General features: G+C 41.1%; 2 protein-coding genes across 2 annotated transcripts in view; one reads left to right on the top strand and one right to left on the bottom strand.

Annotated features, from left to right (window-relative positions):
• T265_01009 (hypothetical protein) overlaps positions 1 to 21,263 on the top strand; it is a gene marked incomplete at both ends in the record, with an annotated part of 49,037 nt that overhangs the window by 19,710 nt on the left and 8,064 nt on the right. Inside the window, one exon of the mRNA XM_009164924.1 lies at positions 18,674 to 18,703. Coding sequence (XP_009163188.1) covers positions 18,674 to 18,703 — 30 coding nt within the window. The remainder of the gene's footprint in view (positions 1 to 18,673; positions 18,704 to 21,263) is intronic.
• Positions 9,201 to 21,263, bottom strand: part of T265_01008 (hypothetical protein) — a gene marked incomplete at both ends in the record, with an annotated part of 17,754 nt that continues 5,691 nt past the window's right edge. The window contains 2 exons of the mRNA XM_009164923.1: positions 9,201 to 10,372; positions 18,915 to 19,007. Coding sequence (XP_009163187.1) covers positions 9,201 to 10,372; positions 18,915 to 19,007 — 1,265 coding nt within the window. The remainder of the gene's footprint in view (positions 10,373 to 18,914; positions 19,008 to 21,263) is intronic.

The following is a 21,263-nucleotide window of genomic DNA, read 5'->3' as shown; positions in this document are numbered from 1 at the left end:
CTTCCTAACTGATGAAGTTGGAAAAACAAACTGCTTCACCGAGTTTATTCAGGTATCATAGGTAAGTGCACAAGTCGTGAACTGCCGTAAAGATTGTACCTCAAAGACTGCACCGATTTTTCGCGGCTTTTCTCTACTCACAGTTTCGTATTATTTCCTCTCGGTCACCCAATAAAATCGAAACCCTGTACATGAGGATCCGAGGAGAACAAAGATAGTCTCCAGACGATTCTCTTAGGAGAGAGTCGTTTCTCTAGCTTTCCGCAACGCATTTTGCCCAAAGAAGTAATAATCTTGGGCTTTGAAAAGTGTCATTAGATATTTATCCCAGTTATTTATGACCAACATGTCTTGTTGCCAACATGTTTGAAGTTTATGTGGTGGTCCCATGGTTATAGTGATGCTGACCCGCAAAGACAGATGCTGCAAGTGCTTCCTGGTATGTCACGCAATAAAATGAAAAACAGTTCGGCTAAAGAGTAGGCTCGATCGATTGTGATCAGCTCTGGACGGAACTGACAAACGCTAAGAAGTCAGCGGCGAATGCAGCCAATCAGGAAAACATGAATTTTCACAAAACATGATCCCCTTTTGTTTAAGGTTTTACTGGGACACTTCTGGTGAGAGAAAAACGTTCTATTGACAGAGTATTTCTGAAGAAAGAATGTTGGTTTGTTGTAAGTGGTATAAAACCACGATTCATAACTGGCAGACGAACTGGTAGCGGTTTTGCACTTTCTAATTCTCGTCAGGAGGGCGTATTAGCCAAAAGATGAGATATCCAATTTCTGAATAAGGCAGCACTTTGATTGCATATTTATTCTAATCTAACGTGTATGATAAAACTGTCTGAAATAGTGACTGGATGGATTCTCATATGGTCAACAGCACACTGGTATTCTTCCGCATAAGCTACCCCAAGATTCCGTTGCAAGGATAATCAGCAAAGTTTTTTCCTTTTGATACTAGTAGTTTGAGATGAGTGCTCAACATCGCGAAGACGGCCCACCACCGGTTTCGTGACACTTGTGTTCATCACGCTGATGTAGTCCTATGCTGTGAATATCTAACAAAAATTCTATGGAATATAGTCGCAACGAGATTTCATTCTGGAACGAATATCACTAAGCTAATAACCAAAAAGGACTTCAATGATTCTTCAGTTCAAGCAATTTTATCATGAATGGGAGTTTAACTAAGGAGTTTACCCTAGCTTATCTACTAGGGTAAGACAGCATGACAGAGGTGAGTTACTGACTAGGTTATATAAGAAAGATGAGAGAAAAAAGAGTTATTGCATGTTTTTTTTCGTTTGAGAGACTAATTAAATTACTCATTTTTGAAGTGAATCAACATTTTTTGACAAGATGTAGTGAGTGCTCATCGTCCATGACGAAAGGCAGCTTTCTTGTCATGAAAAGCACAAAAAGGAAGTGTTTTCAAGAGGACAGAATACCAACTAGACGGGACATTTTTTAGAATAGAATTCGAACAATTCGTTTCTGCTCAGTGAGAATAATGTAATAATGTAGTGCAATGATGGGACACGACATTCTTAAGTTGGAATGCCTGGTAGCGTTGCAGTGAGATATTCACCAGCGTGAAACATTCACGCCTTTAACAAACGACCTGTCGGACTTAATATCAGTCTGTACGTCAAAGTTACAGGAATATTCAGCATGGAGACTCCGATTTATAGTGTACTTGTCCGTTAGAAAGGAGGGCTCACTGGTGGTCGGTTGGACTGTTTAAATGTGTCGGTAACATCGAAGGAAGCTGAAAAACAGTGGTAGTATAGTAGTAGAATATAGTTAGAGCTGTCATTTAAACTCTCTATCGATGAGTCTTGATCGATTCATTTAAGGGTATCGTATCAAATTAAGCCCTTCGAAATCGTTGGTATTGCACTTAAGTGACACTTGCACAGCAAATCTGACTAGACTGCCATAAAGGATATGTGCGAGTTCCCTCTAACACCGCTTCTTGCTGAAAAAGGAGCTTAAATACCCACTTCCAAAGTGCACTGTACACTGGCAGTTGGCGTTGGATAGGCCAATCTGTTTGGCTTCAATACGGAAATTCCACGGCAGTAGCAGCCTAGAGAGATGATTATTCTACCGTCAGATGAGTGAAGCAACTCGAATACATCTAACCCAAAGAATATCACCGAAATCCAAAACTGATGACTTACGAATTGTACTGCATTTTTAGAGTGAAAGTAAATAAATTCATCCTAACAAGGTCAAAAACACGTGCCCAATTTTGTAACTACGCCTTCAAATCATTGTAACATCATACTTTCTAGGATTTTGTCTTCCTGATGGACTATGGCATACCAAGGTTCTAACAACTAGTTTCACTATTCATGTACCAATGGCCCCTTCCGAATCGAAGATGGACATTATGCAGCAAATGAGTACTACAAGACGGAAAGCATAGTGGAAACAGCGAAACTCAAAGTACAGATGACCAAAGGACAGCTATAACTAAAACCGGTTCACAGGGAGCACATTGCAATGTCATTTCCAGGAAATGATCAGACATCTGCCACTGCACAAATTTTCTTGCTCAAACAGCTAAGACAGCGTTTTGTCTAGCTTGCTCACAAATAGCTTCTCACCCATGTAACCGAGTCATTCATCCTGACCGGCACACATCTATACTGGATATAGCTGGCTACAATGCACTTCCATTTGGGAGAAAAATAACTGTGTACAACGTTGACTACTGGTACCCAATACACAATGATTTGCACTTCTCAACTTTAAAGTTGAATTCCTAACTTTCTGGTTTATAGTGTGTTAATAATTGAAAATTTCCACAGCAGTTGGGAATCTAGTATGATCCTTTTAATTTCGGACTTTCCGGGGCCAATTTCATTAAAAAATCTGCAAGGGATAAGCTTCATTTTAACTAAACGATGATAATTCATACCTATTATGTCGTGAATCTTAGCTATTAAGGGCTCCTTAAAGTCTTCACTAGAGTTTGATTTTACATGTTGTCCACGAGACTTTAATTTTACTAAATAATTATTCTTGAGATGAAAGTTATGGAAATTAAACTCTGTACTGAACCTCATGAAGAACTTGATAGAAAGAAAAATAGACCAAAGAGACATTTTCCATGATAAATTCATTTGTTTATAAATGCCTTATTGTGTATGATTTCGTGCTATGATACGAAAAGTGTAACACCAAAGCAGACAGGGAATGTCCATTGTTCTCCTAACTTATACAAGTTAGAGAAACTTGATTAAAAGCCTACGCATTTTTCATCGTCGCCATCGTCATCGATAGCATGACATCAGCCTTCAGCACTGACGTACAACCATCACTTATTTGGAAACCTTATTGTGGAGAAAAGAATGAAAGTGTAGGAGAAGGACTTAGTGCCAGCTTACTACAACCATTCTGAGGTGTCTACATCTCCATGCACCCAGTCAGCCAATCTGGATAGAACCTGATCACAACAACGCCAGTGATATCGATTAGTAGCCATAGGTTGCAGCGCCTTTCACCAGGCACAGTGGAGATCGAGCGGTCCCCATTCGGGAAGGGGTGTCTCGACAACACCACACAGACTTTTCGTAATCTTTTTCATACCCTTCTATCATGTCAAGCGTTGGCCATCTCGCAGCTTTCGCCAGTTTGAAATGGATACGGAAAACATCTCTCTTTTGGTCGAACGATGGTTTGGAATACGCAATACATGATATGAGCAACGCACTTTCTATTGCTGGACACATTCTTCGATGGAATTTCCCGTTGCACAACCCAAAACTTGCTTCCTAATTACCGTGTTACAGATTCGCCGACACCAACTCATATCTGCTATGGTTTGGAGACAACGTTTGTCAAACTCCTGAAGTCATCTCAGTTCCGCTGCTCGAACTGGCCAGGTTTCATAACTATACCACAGTACAGTAGCTTTATACACATCCTTTGAGATTCAGCGATATACCGCCTTGATGCTACAGATGTCTTAAACCAGCAAACACAACAACAGCTTTGCAGAGATCTGACTATCACTGATTATCCAGGCAAGCAGGGATACTTTCACCCGGTGAATTAGGATGATAGTGATACCTGCACTTCCTGGCGCAGCAGCCTTTGCGTCGACAAAAGTGTATAGCCAGAAGCAATTAGAGTTTGATGGGGCGGTTAGCTCAACCACCGTGTTTGCATTTTGAACTCTTGGTTCTGTTTTTCCCTTGTAAGAGCAAGGGCAGCTTGTTTTTCTGGTTGCTTCAGAGTTTAGACATTGAAGGCAGCCAGATAAACTGGACATCAAGGCTTGAAGATTGATTTCAAGATGCCTGAGGATGTCGGCACTAAGTGATGCGCAGTATTCGCTTGCAAAACCAATGCAGGACGGATGGAGTCATCAGTTCTAAATACCAAGCCTAAAAGGAGAGAGCTGCTGGTAAGGTAGACAAAGAGGAAAGAAAAATATGTGAGAAAGAAGGAACATGTCAATAGTAACCCTAACTCAGCCCTAGAAACGGAAGAAACGAGTACAGACGTGTCCATGGTCAGGATACAAACAGATATTTCAAAACAATCGGCGATCATTTATTGGTCCGCGCCATCAGTACCGGTGGAGATGTGGTCCATTTGGGTTCGCGATTGATAGGTTGTTGGAGGACACCGTATGGTTAGACGAATAAAGCACTGCACAGAAGTCTGCGGTCAATCAAAAGGCGACTACCCAGTTGAGTCTCGGATGAGCTGGTCTGCCAATCGTGCTTCAGTGAGGCTAAGAAGTTGTTCGCAAAGTGGTCGACTAGTTAATCTTTTCCTAAAACAGAACACTTATTCTTCCTCAGGAGTTTTGATCTTCAAAGTTGTGGAATACATGTAGTGCTCAATTGGCTATTGTCAGTGACCGCGTGTTGTTACATGTGATTCGGCGTGGAAGAGAGCCCAACGGTACATGCAGATGATAAAGCGACCATCCCATTAGATCGGAAGTCCGAGCAAGTTTAATAATACATTTGAACAATGCGTTTTGCTTTTGAAAATCAGGTCGTGCTAACAAGGGCCTCAAGTTAATTATAGCAGGAATTCGCATTTATGCTAATCTTAAGGTGAAAGTGCTGCGAAAAGACCGTCTCATGTTTCATTTGCTTTGCTGATCTAGATAATGCAGTATATTTTCCTCATGAAAAATTAAAATCTGCGTCCACCAAGGGTGTTCCCTAACGTTCGAGGAATCACAGATCTAACCGCTGACAAAATGCACTCATATGCAAATTAAGTTGGTGTCAAAGAGAGATCCAACCAAACCTGTTATAGTTAGCCGTTGAAGAGTTTTCAGCTAATTCGGAAGTAGCATGTTTTCTCAAGAAAATATACTGCACATCATCAACTGCGCACTGTTTAATGTTCAAGCACAACATATTTGATGGAAACTCGCCGATTACGCTTAGCTGATGAGGTCCTACAAGGGCGAAACTAGTCATGTGCTGTTTCGAAGTTTTCAGAAAACTGACAAGTAGTGCGTATTATTGTTACTGGTTATGATCAAAGCCTTTATTGGTGTCCCTAATAGTTAAATGCACGTGTTGGAATTTTGTTTGCCCACACGTCAATAAACAGTAGTCAGTAAAGATCAACTTCATTTATAACTGCATGATACATCCAGCTCCGTTGGTCTCTCCCACCCTACAAACCACTACATGTAGATGCAGCCTTCAACAAATGGAAATCGAAGGGTTCAATCGCCATATTATGTTTCCTCAGCGCAAAAAAATAAGCAACACACAAGTTTCTACTGTCGTCGTCATCTTTTTCCATCTCACTCGGCGACTATCGCATTTAGATTTTAATTGACCTCTGTTTCCATAAGATAACCACTAAGATCACGTATCCATGGTTATCGAATTTTTCAGGGGCACTCAGCCCACGTCTTGGATCACATTTCAGTTGGTTGTGAATTGCATACATCCCTCAAATCAACGGTGACACCTTGATTGGTGGACAATAATTAACATATTTCATTGGAAATTCTATCAACTGGCACAGATTAACACCTGGCGTGCCTTGAAACCGGCGGTGATGGCCACCTGTCCTAAGTTTATGGCATGTTGAAAGCTAAGGTTTGGGACTGGGATTTCCACGGCCAAAATAAGAAGGAATTTCCAAATTTGCTGCATTTTGATTCGCGTGATTGAATGCTAGCATGCTAACATTGGTTTTAGATTTTTCAACTCGGCTTACTTTCAGTAAACGCCTCAATCTATTTCCCTTGGGGACATAGGCTGTTTCTTGACCGCTTTAAAAGGGAAGGGTTGCATATCTGCACACTATAGCAGAGTAACAGATATACCTCAGTACAAATCACTGTCGAAAAAACAAATCTGACGTTCTCATTTAATAATCAGGGTCTCATACCTCGTAGGAAGAGTGCGTTGCTGGAAAGCAGTATATCATGTCGGTCTTAGGGACCGTTCTCCAAGCTGTCAAATGCGGGAAACTTTAACACAGAGGTAATTTTGAGTAAAGTAGTAAAGAGTTTCTAATAAGTCTTTATCCATCTTTAGTTAGCGGGACAGAGACGTTAGGAAAAATACAATACACACACACACACGTCAATCACCGAAAGGTTTTAAACTACTGGACCAAAATTAGTTTCACCGAGTGACGTGTTCCTGCTTAAAGTTAGATGTGTAGAACAACCGATTAACCTTACTACTAGTGAACGTACTATGCAAGCCAATGATTTTGCTAGACGATTAAACCTTCTGTGTGCCATTTTACATACTCACAGTCGGCCTAGGATTTTCAAATTAGGAAGTAATCAAAGTCTCTTTGAAAATCATCCGGGCATGCGACTAAAGGTGACATTAACGTGGTCGTTATTTTAAATTGGGTGGTTTTTAGAATGCTTGTGAAAGATCCATTAGGTTTATTTATTAATTACAACATCGGTGAAGCCTTCACTTGGAATAGTGTAACGGGTTTAATAGGGATTCTAATGGAAAAAACCTAGAAGGTGGGACAGAAACGAACAAAAACCACAAGTTACGTCAAAAGACGCTAATCAGAGAATTTCGACAAGTGCACCAGAAAAAAAGACGAAAACCGTCGAAGGTTCTCTTAAACGACCATTTATGCGACCGGCCTTCCAGGTTTGACGTACATATCGCATTATGGACATCAAGCTCGAGGGAAAGTCACCCCTCCCCCAATGTAAGCTAAAAGACCATTTCCTAGTAGTGAGCCTCCTCAAAAGTGTTACTATACTTTGTTATCGATTCGATTGGTAAAAATAAAACTGCAAACACGGATGTTTTGGGGCCACTGAAGAAGTCTGAACTAAGCGATGAATCAGATGATGATGGCGGTTGGGCTTCTGTCAGCTGCAGTTTCAACACAAAATATTGCACTCACATCGATTTACTAACTTAGATGGAAGTTTACTTGAACCATACCGACAATATAACTTTGCAGGATGCAAGGTTGAAAGTATTCAAGGGTTTTCTGGTGCAAACTTCGCTTCTTCCGCTTTTTTCATACGCAAGCCAGCACAGACGCTAGTTTACTCAGCCATATTAATATTCCAATCATTGACAGCAATGATCTGCACGGATGTGTGACACTTGCTAACCAGAAAGACTGGATTATCGTGAGGTAAAACCGAATCTGGTGAAAATTTAGGCTAGGCTTTTGTTTGTTGAACTACTAAACACTGAAAATTGTAATCTAAAGATTGTTTGGCGAACTAATTTTCAGTGCCCTGTAGTAGTTGGTAGGTATTTTTGAGGCCAGTGAGGCGGGCTACGAGGACTTGTCTGGGGTCTTCCCTGATTAACTTAATGGAAACCAAATGCAGGTCAATAATAGACCATAAAAGCAGAGTTCATTATGCTAGTGTATTGTTTAACTCCCAACCTTCTGTAAGGTCATTCCGAGTAAATTTATTCTTCCAACCCAACAGTCTTTAGGTGAGCGGAAATGGTGTGGCATTTAATTTGTTGCGCCTCACAGACCCGTACGTTACTGGTAATTCACGGGCACCCGTATTCATCCTAAAGCCGTGGCTAGTGGAATTGACAATCACTCCTACGTTCCACGTGGCTGTCTAAGCATAGGCTACCCAGCGTTTCTAGTTGGCAAAAGCTGATCAAACGCCCGACTTGCTGACCTCAAATCCAAAAAAGTTGTTTCGGGTAAGTTTCTTCAATGTAACAGGTCGATGTTGCGAACATTGGAAGCGCATCAAAGAGGGGGACGGTGGACGACTAACGGTCGGGTAGGCCGACCTCACCTCACCCTTATTAGCGGTGACACTGAGTTTTAGTCAGAAGCCGGAAATTGCGTACTAAATGCGCTTTGGGACACATAAGATAAATGTTTAAGCTGAGTTTTGCCTGAACAAGCAATCGAGGTAACATTTATCACTGTCTTTGCATGCGTGCTTTTTTGTTTGTTCCACAGAAAAGCAGTGGCAGTGCTGTGAAAGCTAAGAAATTTTCCAATGTCTGCCGATTCGCATACACAATTTTGTGTTTATTACAAACATGGTTGCTATTGTCTAGCCATTTTCTTAGATCATAGGTGACATCGTATAACCGTTATCAAACAACTGGCCAAATCTGGTCGACCAAATGGTGACAACGTTAGGGAAATAAGATCAAACAACTTGCATGGGAACGTCACAAACGAGAGATTCAGCTGGGTTCCAGGTGACGAGCAAATAAATTTGACATTATTTGCCACGCATGTGTCATCTTTCAAATGACTGATGATTTTTTTCACAGGATAACCTACTTTCCAGTCTGTCTCATGACCAACGCGATCCGGCACCTAAATTTGTCATTCTCCGCTACTTCCGCTGTTTCTTTTTGGACAAACTGATGACGGTAAAGTCAACAGACGTTTACTACGAAAAGATCTAACAAACCTTGTCTGGTTTGAAATTCGCATCTCAAACTTGAGGATATGGCTAACTTGACGGAATCCTTATTTTGAGGGTTTCACACAGTTATAAGCATCTACCGTAGCGTAAACTCAAAAGATACTTCTCTCAATGCACGATTCACATGCAATTCGTCAAGACGTAAGACCTTGTTACTTACAGGATTTTATACAAGCATTTGCCAAAATACCAACTTCTATCTGACCATTTCCTGAGATCAGAAATCAATGGGGTATATAATGTGGGAATGAATTTTTTGCCTTGAAAAACGGCAAGTTCTAAGGTAATGCAATATTATGTACTGGAGAGGTGTGCCTCCAAAATTGATTTTCTTGCAAATCACTGTGAAATGGGCTATCCGAAAGGGTAAGCCTATGTGTAGGGGTGTTCCAGGAAGGCAGTGCATTCGGTGAATTTATGATATACGGTGACTTTTCGTTTGTCCATCGGGGCCGAGAGAATGAGGAGTTGATCGAAGCGGGGCAGTGTGAAGTCGAGAGATTGTTGGCAGATTGGACAGAATGGACTTCTGGGTTTTGTTCCGGTCGGCGCTGTTTCTCGTCATCATGGAGTGAGCGGATGTTATTTGTGTTGTGCTGTTCGAAAGACCTCCGGAATTCGACCATTTCCCCCGGTTTTGCGTTTGTTGTTAGGGGCATATGAACTTCAGGATGGTTTGCAACACCCGCGTGGAATAACGTCGAATAAACTGAACAACATTGCTCGGTTGGTGTAAGTGTGTTTGGTAGAACCTTTTCGTAGGGGTCATCGTGACCGCCGTTAACAAAACACTGAGGATTGGGAGAATGTGGCCGCCCAAATGATACTGAGGCTGGGGATGATGTATGTATAACAGAGGGATGAGGTATCGTATTGACGTTCGTTTCCAAACAAGGATTGACTTCTCTTGTGGTGTAGACTGGTTCCGGAGAATTCGACGAACTGGGTGAGTGTAAGCGGCGATAATTTTTTGTAGAATATGCAGGATTGAAAGCGAAATGTAGCCTGTTGGCTGGTTCACTGAGGCGATTCACAGGGGGTGTAAATTTGATAGTATCACCCTCGCGTGGGAGAGGTGATCCTGGTGGAGAAAAATTCATCCTGGTAGCCCGGTAATCAATCGGCAGATTTGAATCAGAATCTGCGCACAAACTATTTGAGTTTGATGAATGTACTGCTTGTGCGAGCCCCATGAAGTCAAATTTATAAGCGTATCTTTTCCCATGTACCTTGGTCATGATATTTTTGTCGTAGTAGTAACGCAGAGCACGACTCAGCTTGTCATAATTCATATTCGGTTTGGCCTTTCTTTCTCCCCACCTGCGCGCAACCTCATCCGGGTCGACAAGTTTGAATTCACCGTTTGTCCCCTCCCATGTGATACACGCTATGTTCTGATGGTCCGATAACAGTTCGAGGAGAAACTGCCAGAGCTGAATTTGTCCGGAACCTTTAGAGCAAGCAGGAAGTGATATTCAATGATTGATGTTAACCAACATCATCTAAGGAATCGGGGGTCATTTGCAGTGAAAAATATAAATAATCTACCATTAATGTTTTCCTATTTGCAACATTGTTGTATCACTCAGCAGTGCAGTATCATTTAGGGTGCGGATTTCGTAAAGACACGAGGCCGGTGAATGGATAAAAAGAACTCAACTCTCCACTTTTGGAAATATCTCGGGCGAAAAAAACAGAAATCGGAATGAGTAGCAAAATATACTAGTGTGTATATAAAAGCACAGTAAAAGACATGTCTCGTGATGGGAACTTCGTCGAAAATGTTGCATCATTCTTCAGGAACGATGAAGCCAACGTGAAGATGAAAGCACCGTTGCATTGTTCCAATTTTAGACTAGTGTTAGACGCAGTTTGTTTAATGCAAAACTGCTTGACCTGAGCGAACGACCAAAAACTTAAACTGGATTACCGGTCGAATAGATGGTGTTCGGCTCAAGGTGGTACGATAAGGAAGTGAGCTACAGCGGACAACATTGATCCTCTACTTTCAGTACGCTCAGTATGGACTTGACAGGAACTTACAACCAAAATATCATCCGATTTGGATACGGGGTATCTACAATCCTGGTAACTTTGCCTATCTAACATGTCCCATACAAGCCGATACCGGCGATGCACTGCCCAAAGGCTGTCCGCACCTATGCATTTGGTTAGATGTATACAGCATCTTTCATCCTTACGTAAATGTGACATTTCATATAACTGTGAGCCACACAATGAGGGTACATGTGAACCATCCTGTCTGCCTTTTCGGATCTTCTCCGATCTACTGAAAAATAACGACAGAATATTTGTCAAAATTTACAACATGTTACTTCAGTCCGTAATCCTTTGGTGACCGTGAATTTTACAGTACAACCTGAAACCTACTGTTTCCCTCGACTACCTGAAAGTATACTGTGGGCTAATTAGCTGAGCTATTCTTTGCGGATAGAAGGCAAGCACTATACTCATCTTGTGTCATTATTTTCACACTGATAGTTGTGTACTCTATCTACAACGCGTTAGAGTTGTCAAACCTTTGAAAAATTCCAACTGATAATCGCCCATACTCCTCCAAACAGGATACTTGGGTCGTTTTACTTACATGACAACAACAGGTAGAAGGTTTAGAAATGCTCCAACCCACTTTATTTGTCATTTCGGAAGTGCCAAATTGGAGCGGTCTTAAACTTGACCCGAAATAGATCGACGGATAGTACAGTTCAGAATTCTTGTTCGTCAAATAGCAGTTTCATTTTACATCACATCGATCACTTTCAAAATAGAATAAACCTATTCTACATAGTGTTCGCAGTAAAGTTTGTATACGTCCATTTCGGTCCCGAATGTGTCTTTTTCAAACGCAACCAACCCTATGAGTACTTTCCTCCAGAAAAATATACTGTGATATCTCGAATGTCGTAGCAGCTGAGAATGGGGCAGCTTTTGTGCTGCACACTCACCTCAAGAATATCGCAAACAGACGATTCAGGTGAACCACCCGTGCAAACCACACTAATATGAAAATGACTGCACTTGTTGAATTTTATTCAATTTGGGTGCAATCAGATTGATGGAAACTCGGAGACTGTGCCTACCTTACGAGCTCCAAGAGAGGACGAAACCGGCCGTGGGCTATCAAGTTTTTCCAACAACTTTGTGGATTCGTTTACTTTATGAAATGCGCACAGTTCGAAAACAATAGAACAAGGTGGAAGCCTACAAGCAAGTACTGCTCGCCGCTTTAATCGAATATGCAAAAGGATTTTTTTGTGGAAAACCCTATCACTAAAATTTAAGTCATGTAGCCTTTTCAGACTTAGCAGGAGTATCTCGAGAGTGAGTAGACTCCACATTAAAAGAAGAATATGAAATGTATCCTTTTGATTTGTGATCACGGATTTTTGTATGATAAAAAATAGCTGCACGTGGCCTCATGCATCTGCGAGTATCTTTGTTGTTCACTGGAATACCACAATCTGCTTCGTAAGGAAGAGCAGTCAATACCCACCTTCACAGAAAGTCTAATAAAAAACCAGCCCATATTTACTGGTACACTAATTGATTTCTACCGGCCTCTCCCTCCGGAAAAATAATCGATAATCCTGAAAGCAGGCAGTAAATATCTAATTATTACAGCTCGACCCTGAAAAAATCAGACAATCTGATGGTTTGACTAAAACGTGCCTATTCAAGCCACTATATTTTGTGAGTGAAGTGACACAGCATTCAGTGTGGCCTGATGCTAGCAGAATTGCTTCAGTCTTTCTGTTGACAATTCGAGTTCATCCAACAATCATCTGGTGACTCGTTGGTTTGATTTGGTCCATTAAAATATGACGAGAATCACCAGTGTGTGGGTTATATTGGACTTATCGACGACAAGTCAGGGAGACCTTGAGGTAATTTTTTCAAGTTTGCAAAATCGTCCACAGTGGTTGAAGAACACCAGTAAAAAAGCCAATTCTTGGCAGAGCTGCTCCGAAAACCGACTAATTAGCAGTAAAATTCATGCCAAACATCCCTTACCAATATCAACGGGATTATTCAACTCCTAAAGACTATCTGGTTCTGGGGAGCCAAGAATTTTGTTTTGCTAGTAGCGCCTTTCGAAAATTACACAAGAAGCCAACTTGCTTCCAGGGCTGCTTGGAAGCATTGTCATACTGAAAGTGATGCTTCACTGTTGTAAATCCACGGAGTTTATTTTAGGGAGCTCTAAGGGGAAAAGAAGAAAACTTTGACGAATATAATACACGACACTTGTCTACAGTGATCATGTCTCATTGCCTACGCCCACAAACATTTAGTCAGACAGCCCGGATAATACTAACAGCATGGGTGTTAACAACACTGTTAGGAAACCGTGTCCTGCGATATCTCTTGTCAGGCCTACAGAGCCATGGAAAACCCATCCTGAAAGCTAGAATGAATCAACAGAAACAGACTTTCCGAAAGGCCCCTTTGTACCATTTTTTTCAAGCCACAAGTTGTCCTCCCCAAAGTTGGTGTCGTCCTGGAGCGGACTAGGAACTACCAACAAACGAGGTAGGCCATTTGGGCTGCACAGCACTTGGTGGGACCACAAACGTTTTACCCCTAGGTTACCTGTTGCCCGGAGAACTAATGACCAATCACATTATCTCGCAGGTTCTGAAGCCATTCAAAATAAACAGTGTTTTAGAGATGTCCTTAACCTAAAGACATTTCAGAAACTGAATGTACAAGCCAAAGAACCGATGATCACTCAACGTCTACAAGCCTCGTTAGTTGAGTTTAATAGTGGTCTTGCGTCTAAATTTTAAATCTTATTACAATCAGTTAACTTTTCAGTATAAAGCGTCCAGCTTATGCTCCTGCCTTGCTATTTCGAATTCAGGATGCATATCTTGGACATGGTAGAACCCTTGACCTTCGTATACTACCCACACAACGCCTACAAGTGTGAATAAGCTGCATCTCACATGATAATGGGACTCGGGTATGAGCATGAATTATTTGAATTCAAGAAAGGCTGCAAGTGCATCTGACTGCTGAATGGCCAAGGTCCCAGGTTAGTTACTCTTCGTAGCGAATTGCTGTGAGTAGATTTAAGGAGTTACGCGAACCGAAGGCTACGATCGAAAATTACTTAACACTAACTGTTCAGATAATTGCGGGAATTCATCTGGGTTGCTCCCATTAGTCACTATTTTTATTTTGATGTGGGCTAAGTCAAGGTGCAGAGAAGTCAGATGCCGGCAAATAAATTCCGTCAAAGTTTTACATATGAGTCACAGACATGTTAGAAATTATAACTCTGGACAAACCATCTTCCAGTCTATCGGGTAACCAGAAAACATCAGTTTGAAGCAAAAAACACGAGACTATGGAGGGGGCTGTGTGGAAATTTTTTGCCGGTCACAATAAAGTTATTTTAGGAGCCGGAACACTTCAGGCGTTACTGAATATATTGCAAAAAAATAGACCATTCTTTCAGCATCTACCATATTATGTCAGTTTCGTGTTTCCGTTTTTTTTAGAAACTCACGAGTTATTGACTTGAATCAGGGTTGGTGACACACTCATCTTAAGTTTTTGATACAATACCTCATACACTACTGTAATATCCCGCCCATTACTGTCGAAGTGAGCCAAAAGATGGCCAAGCAGATTGTAAAGGTAGTTTTTCACCACTTGAATCAGGGTTGGTGACACACTCATCTTAAGTTTTTGATACAATACCTCATACACTACTGTAATATCCCGCCCATTACTGTCGAAGTGAGCCAAAAGATGGCCAAGCAGATTGTAAAGGTAGTTTTTCACCATGTCTCGTAAGAGTAAACAGGTACCACTGGTAACCACCCGACCATTCCTGACAACTAAAAGTGTAATCCAACAGAAGTCAGGTGGTCAGAGTCAGCAAACTATCGCATGATCCAAATTTCTATAAGGTGGTCGTCGATACATATCTTCAATCCGTTCAACCAGTGCTGCCAAAAAACTTGTGTTATCAATTGACATTCTTCTAATCAGAATCCACCAACTTAATGGTACTGAGGTTGTTTAAGGGTGTGCAGATCACCTACATTTGGCAGCAAGTTATAACGACCAGCCACCCGTGGAAATGTTTGCAACAGGGTAGCAATTTCACAAGGTACCTCGATGTACGAAACTGGATTAACTAGGTAGTTGAATGCTGCTGCATCCCCATGGTCATCAGGAGGTTTCATTACCACCCACTAGCATCATCACCGTCATCGCCATAAGCATCACGCACAGTACGCTGCCGGTTTAACAGATCTGAGGGAATAAGCCTTCGTATTGTGATGCAAAAGTGAAAATCTGGGTTCTCCAGTTTTTTTTAACTTGGAGCAGACTATATCGACGCACTTCTACACTTTCCCTGATTGGGGTGATCTGTTGAGCATAGTCCATCTTGCGTAGTCCGGAGTTGTGCATTACTGGTTCCCATAAATGAACAAAACCTCAACATATATACTGTAGTGAGGAGTTTCCGCTTGGTGAAAAAACCACTTGGTGTTCATATCGGAAACTGCAACAACATGCTCTGTCCTACGTTCAACTTACGACTCTCATTAAGTAAAAAGGTCCTCAGACAGTTATTATCAGTTATTCTGGGGGCAACCTATGTGACTATTACCTATACAAAACATATGTGAAAAAAAGTAACAGGTGAATAATGCAAGATCTGTCGTTGGAATCCTTCCGAAATCATACCTAAACTTTTGAAAATACATGCACTGCACTGTTTTTATTCAAAACCTTTTATGCATTTTTGTTGTCCCCGTTTAGAAAGCTCATGATCGATTGACATCATTTGCTGAGTCATATAGGTGTCACGCCGAATGAATATAAAAACAGAGATTCAAAAATAATTGTCGGTTGCAAATGTTTTATCTCAGGTTCTGTTCTGTAGGAATGTAGGCTGGTTATAAGAAAACGACTACCCGACATTCGTACGGTTCACTTGTGACCAAATCACAGTCAATTGAACGCAGCGCTTCAATGGTAATTTGGCGAGTCATCAGCTCCAAAAGAGAGGCAGCTCCAAAAATGAAAAAACCGACAGATGTTAGAGAAATGAAAGAGGAAGTATGGGTTGCATTTGACATTTGGTCCCTTCATCCAAAGTTTGTCGACCGCTTGAAGCTATTCAATGTTTGCCATTGTCAGTGAGTCCTTCAGTAGTATTGTTAAAATCGAAAATTATTACAAACTACGGGAAATGTTTATTTCTTGCAAAAAAACGTTTGTTTATGGTTGCATTATTTTAAACAACTAAAACGGTTGAGTAGTTTAATCCCCCACTCACAATTTAGAAGTCCTTTATATGCACTATATATTATGCACATCATGCACATTATTCCGGATCCGAAAAGGTAAAACAGGAAAACTGTAATTGAGAGACACTGAGAGTTTCGACTGAGAACCCATCTAATACAACTGTCTCATCGGTGACCCGGTTTAAACTGGCGCACTAATGGTGACAAAAATTGGATTGTTCCAGTATAATTTTCGCTGCCTGAAGGATTCAAGCAGGCTTGTTCCGCTAGGACTCGAAAAATGAGGTTGATTGTCAAGCTGCCTCACCTCAACTTGCACAAATGACATAGGATAGTTTCTGTTTTTTTTTTGCCATTCCTTCAAAGCAGTAGTAGTTAGATACGTAAAGCATGTATACAGTACAGGCATACAAACCACATAAGTCAACACACAATTTTTAGTGATGCTCATTTAATGCTGATTTTAATGCTGCTCATTCAAGGTGGAATCCCTCATGATTATTACCAAAATTGGGAAGCAAGATGTATACATACTCAGCGCTGTCTTAAACAGCTGTTCTGGTGAGATTGGCTTCATACGGCATGAGAATTATCAACTGCTGTCGGGATGCAACAGAAAGCGCAGTTTATCGGCTTTAGGGCCTTTCAGTCCACAACGATTTTTCAGTACTCTGTGTTTTCTTCGTATACAACTCCAACACAATGAGATAATCTATCGTGTGTTTCGAATGAGTTTCTTCTTGATTAGTTAAGCTCGCTCTTTCACTTTGCAGGATTGCCCTTAAAGCACTGTTTCGTCAAGGCCTCAATGAAAATCCCGATGAACTTTTTTGCGGGGAATATACAGCCTTATGCGCTTTTTGATAGCACTCCATCATACCTATTGGGATGATTCTCGCCACTCGTCAAACACGGATAGGCAATAATTAATTCCCTATGGATTCACTAGTTATGATCTGCCATTGTGGTACCATCCTTTTCCAGGTGACAAACATAGAAAAGCTTGTTTGAAATGGAAGTATTCTTGCCAGTTTCTACAGTTTACCGTCACAGTAGCATGATTCAGTCGCTCACTGTCATTGCGCTGGAATAAACACAATCAAAGCAAATGAACTTATTAACCTACCAATTAGTGAAAGAAAAGGCTGAAGAGTTCATTATGCCAGCTCCTGAAAGTGTTGTTAATCTCAAGTTCAGTGGGCATAGCAATTTTGTATTGGAATCCTCCATCAACTCCCAGTGATAAAAAACAATCCAAGTGATATCATCAGTTCGTTGCTTGGGAGCGTAGTGGAGTGTACCCAACGCATTGGTGATGTCACCTTGCTTGGTGATGAAACGTTTTCAATCAAACTACCCGGCTCAGAGAACAAACCAACGACCATCTGTGTTACCCGTGCTACCAACATTCTCCTCTATATTAAAAAACAGCTTTGTGGAAACAGTTACTGTTGTGTCCAAGTGCACTTTCTACCCGAAATGCAAAAAACTACAACTCGGGGAGTAAATAAACGTGACGCGTAACAGAAGTCAATCCATTCGGATGATGTTAATGAAATCTGGGAGACAAAGAAAGGCTGTCAACGGACAGGTCAGTAGGCGCCTTGCAAGAAGAGTCGTTAATATCGAGGGTCAAAAAGAAGCAGGAACGCCGCACTTGAGCTCAGCATCGGGTAACAAGCTATGCACTCGTGTCAAGGCTATTTTACGGTCAAATGTTAAATGAATCTAGACACTGTAGTGGAAATTGTATTGTTAACTGTTTCAGTCGTTGGAAAATCCATAAAGGCCCCCGAGAAGATGTCACTTCGTTCTTGAGAAAACAGTGTTTCCTACAAAGGCTTATGTAAAAGACCATCAGTTAGTTCGCTGACAGGGTAGGCATGTAGAAACAGGATGGCACAATGAGAACCCAACTGTCAGATGATCCAAAGTTACTAGAGAATTGACAGGAATTTTTCCTGAGATTAATGATTTTCGGGCTAGCAAACACTAATGCAATCATGAACTGAATAGGCCATAGCGCTTATGTTTTAGTATCTTGTAACAACAGTAGGTGAGAGTCCCAAGGGAAACAGTTATTCGGATCAAAAGTGAAAACTAGTCAAATAACAGAAACCGCCTCTGGTAAGAAACAGAGTACTGCGTTAAGTCAGCTGCTGTGCAAGTCTGCAGCCGATTCTACATTTCCTTCCTTCGTGTACGGTACAAAAACAACCATACTTCTCGGTATAAATCAAAAACGCTTCTAAAACCAATGAATCGAATGCTTTGAAGAAAAGCGCCGAAAAATACTAGCAGTGCATGAGCGACACACCGGTATTGGACAACCAATGAAGAGATTTGTTTTAAACGGGTAGCACTTGGGTGCACAAAAAAATTTCGATGGCATGGTATCCATCAACACGGAATGTTTTCCGATTTAGATTAACCATTAACTCTACATGTTTTTTTTTCAGATGAACAAGTTAATCGTCTACGTTAATGGGGTGATTTCAGCGTGTGAATAGAGTGGACCTCTTGTGCGATTCTGCCCAAATGTTTCACTTGAATTGTACAATTGGTACAAACCTTTTTTAGAAAGACATTCTGTGCAATCAAAGTTGATATTTTTCATGAAAAAACCTGAGAACGATTTTTTAAATTCTACTTATCTAGAGTACTCCTGTGAGGACTGAAATTTAAATGGGTGTTACTCACCTGGTGTTTTCCAGCTGCTTCTTCCCAATGCTTCGCTGACAGGACTGTAACAATAACCGGCATATCCATTGGTCCTCCTTTGAGTAATATGTCCTGTAAAAATGTAATGGTGGGCCAGACAGAGGTCACCGGTTGCATAACGCTTAAGCAGAATAAATAGTTTTGTCCACATCTTTCTCATGACTCAAACACGTCTATCAGACACAGCGGGGTATTTCCAATAAATTCTAGCCCCGTGACGTCTTGGACTGTCAGGCTTGAAATCTGAGATTTGGTCTCCTTTTGGTCGCTCAGTCCGCAAAAAATCATTTTTCGCTCGAAAAGCAATAGAAACCTGTGTTCCGGTTTTATCATTGAGATATTCAGAGAAAATGTTTCATCATTTAATTAGACATCAGTAATTATCACGGCTGCCGCCCAGATATCTCTGGATAATTGGGAGTTTGCGGAAGGAATTGGAAATATGAATTTTCAAATCCAAAGTAGTTCGATAAATCGAGGAAATATTCTTAAATAAAACGTAGAATTTGTTTCTCGCTGCATATCCATCTCTGTTCATTGTCTCGGAAAAAGCACTGCTTATTTGCCGAGACAGTCCTGGGAAGTTGAAATGGAATTTACCGAAATGGCGTGACGGACCATTTTCAGTCGAAATTCGGGTTGACGTTCTTCCCCATATGATTTGGTCACTACTGGACGTGAAAAACTCTTTAATTGTATTCGTTTTATGTTTAACTTGTGGTATATCACAGGAGAATTGGGTTCTGAGTTTATGGCTGATGGTGAGACTAAAAGACAAATGTGTACTATGCTTAGGGTAGGATCCATTCGAGAAAAGGTTTCCACGTAGATAAACGGAAAGGTCACTGAATGTCGAGAAGGATCGGTTTGTTCCCTTTGGCACGTGATTCAGTTGACTGACACCTCTGAGTCCTACTATTATGAAGTACTTGCCCACTGCGCTTTGAACCGTGATCCCCATGTATTCTTCTAGTCCGATTCATTCCTAAGTGGATGTTTCAAAGAACATTTGATGTAAAGAGTGAAACGATATGGATCTTTTCAGACGGAGAAAATCCATTTTTCCGGAGTGTTTTGTTTCTGGTTGAGTGGCAACGAATAAAAACACGTGCCATTTTCCATGAAGGTAAAGTGGGGTCAAGAGCGGTCCTTGTGGGACTAGACTTGTTACTTTGGTTGCCACGTGGATTTTTGGGAAACATGAAGTTTTGTAAGGTTTTTCAAAGGTCTACCATGATGCTCTTGAAGAGTTATTTCTATTCAACTTGGCATTCACCGAGACCATTTTCTCAATGCCTACAAGTTTACTGCGGCTGGTAGTGAGGATTCTGTAAGGTTTCGGGATCATGTGGTTGACTATTGAGTGCACGAACGGTTATAATCTTTTTAATTCCTAAACCAACTAGAGTTAGCAAAACACTGTCTAACTAACCAGTGAAAACATGCAATGAGTCCACATATGCCGGTAACAATGTGAAAAAATGTAGATCTGAGTCTACTTGTTGATAGTCCACAGTTGTCGCTGAAAGGACCGTGAGACGTTATCCGCATTGTTATCGTTGTTGAAACCTTTTATTGTCAGTTTTAGGCTCAGCCTTTTTTACTCTCCCTAGACGATACGAACTGTCATGTTGTGCTCAACTTGTTTGGGTAACTAGAATCAGTACGTAAATGAGCCTAAGGTCGCCTAAACAATAAGTTAAACCATTATTCAAATCAATTGGTGTAAACAAATACGGTACCAGAGTAATGACGACTTTGCTGGGAATACAGTACTCGGCTATCTGAAACAGCATTCCCGGTTAGCATGTGTATGATGCTATCAATAGGGGATCGTTTATGATGAGAGTGGCATAAAGTATACAATCTAGTCCCATCCTTGAGTGAATACCGAACTTTGAGTTAGCCTTATTTTTGTTCAGCGAGACTACCCACAGCAAGCAGTCACACGCATTGCAGTCACATGCATTGCTATCGTTGAATGGTCGAATCAGCTGGAAGTGCAAAATCCTTTTAGACCTGAAAAATATAGTCTGAAAATCAACCGCTGAATGATATGCACAGAACTAGGTTTTTAAAGCACTGTTTAAGTATTTCAGCATTTGCACGGAAGATCACGAAACGCTGCAAGCATTCCGTTGTAGGGAACTAAAACACCACTATCGGGCACTTCACCAGCCATTCAGAACCCGCGAGAGGAAATCCATACAGGATACTTCGAAGGGATCGGAAGATATATGAAACGAGGAAACAAAAAAATGAAGAGTCTGTATTTGGACAGAGGTTCACTGGAGTAGGTACTTGATAGTAGGACCAGAAGGAATTACT

Source organism: Opisthorchis viverrini, assembly GCF_000715545.1.
Source record: "Opisthorchis viverrini unplaced genomic scaffold opera_v5_10, whole genome shotgun sequence".
In the NCBI taxonomy this organism is placed as follows: domain Eukaryota; kingdom Metazoa; phylum Platyhelminthes; class Trematoda; order Opisthorchiida; family Opisthorchiidae; genus Opisthorchis; species Opisthorchis viverrini.
This window is presented reverse-complemented; position numbering and strand designations above follow the sequence as displayed.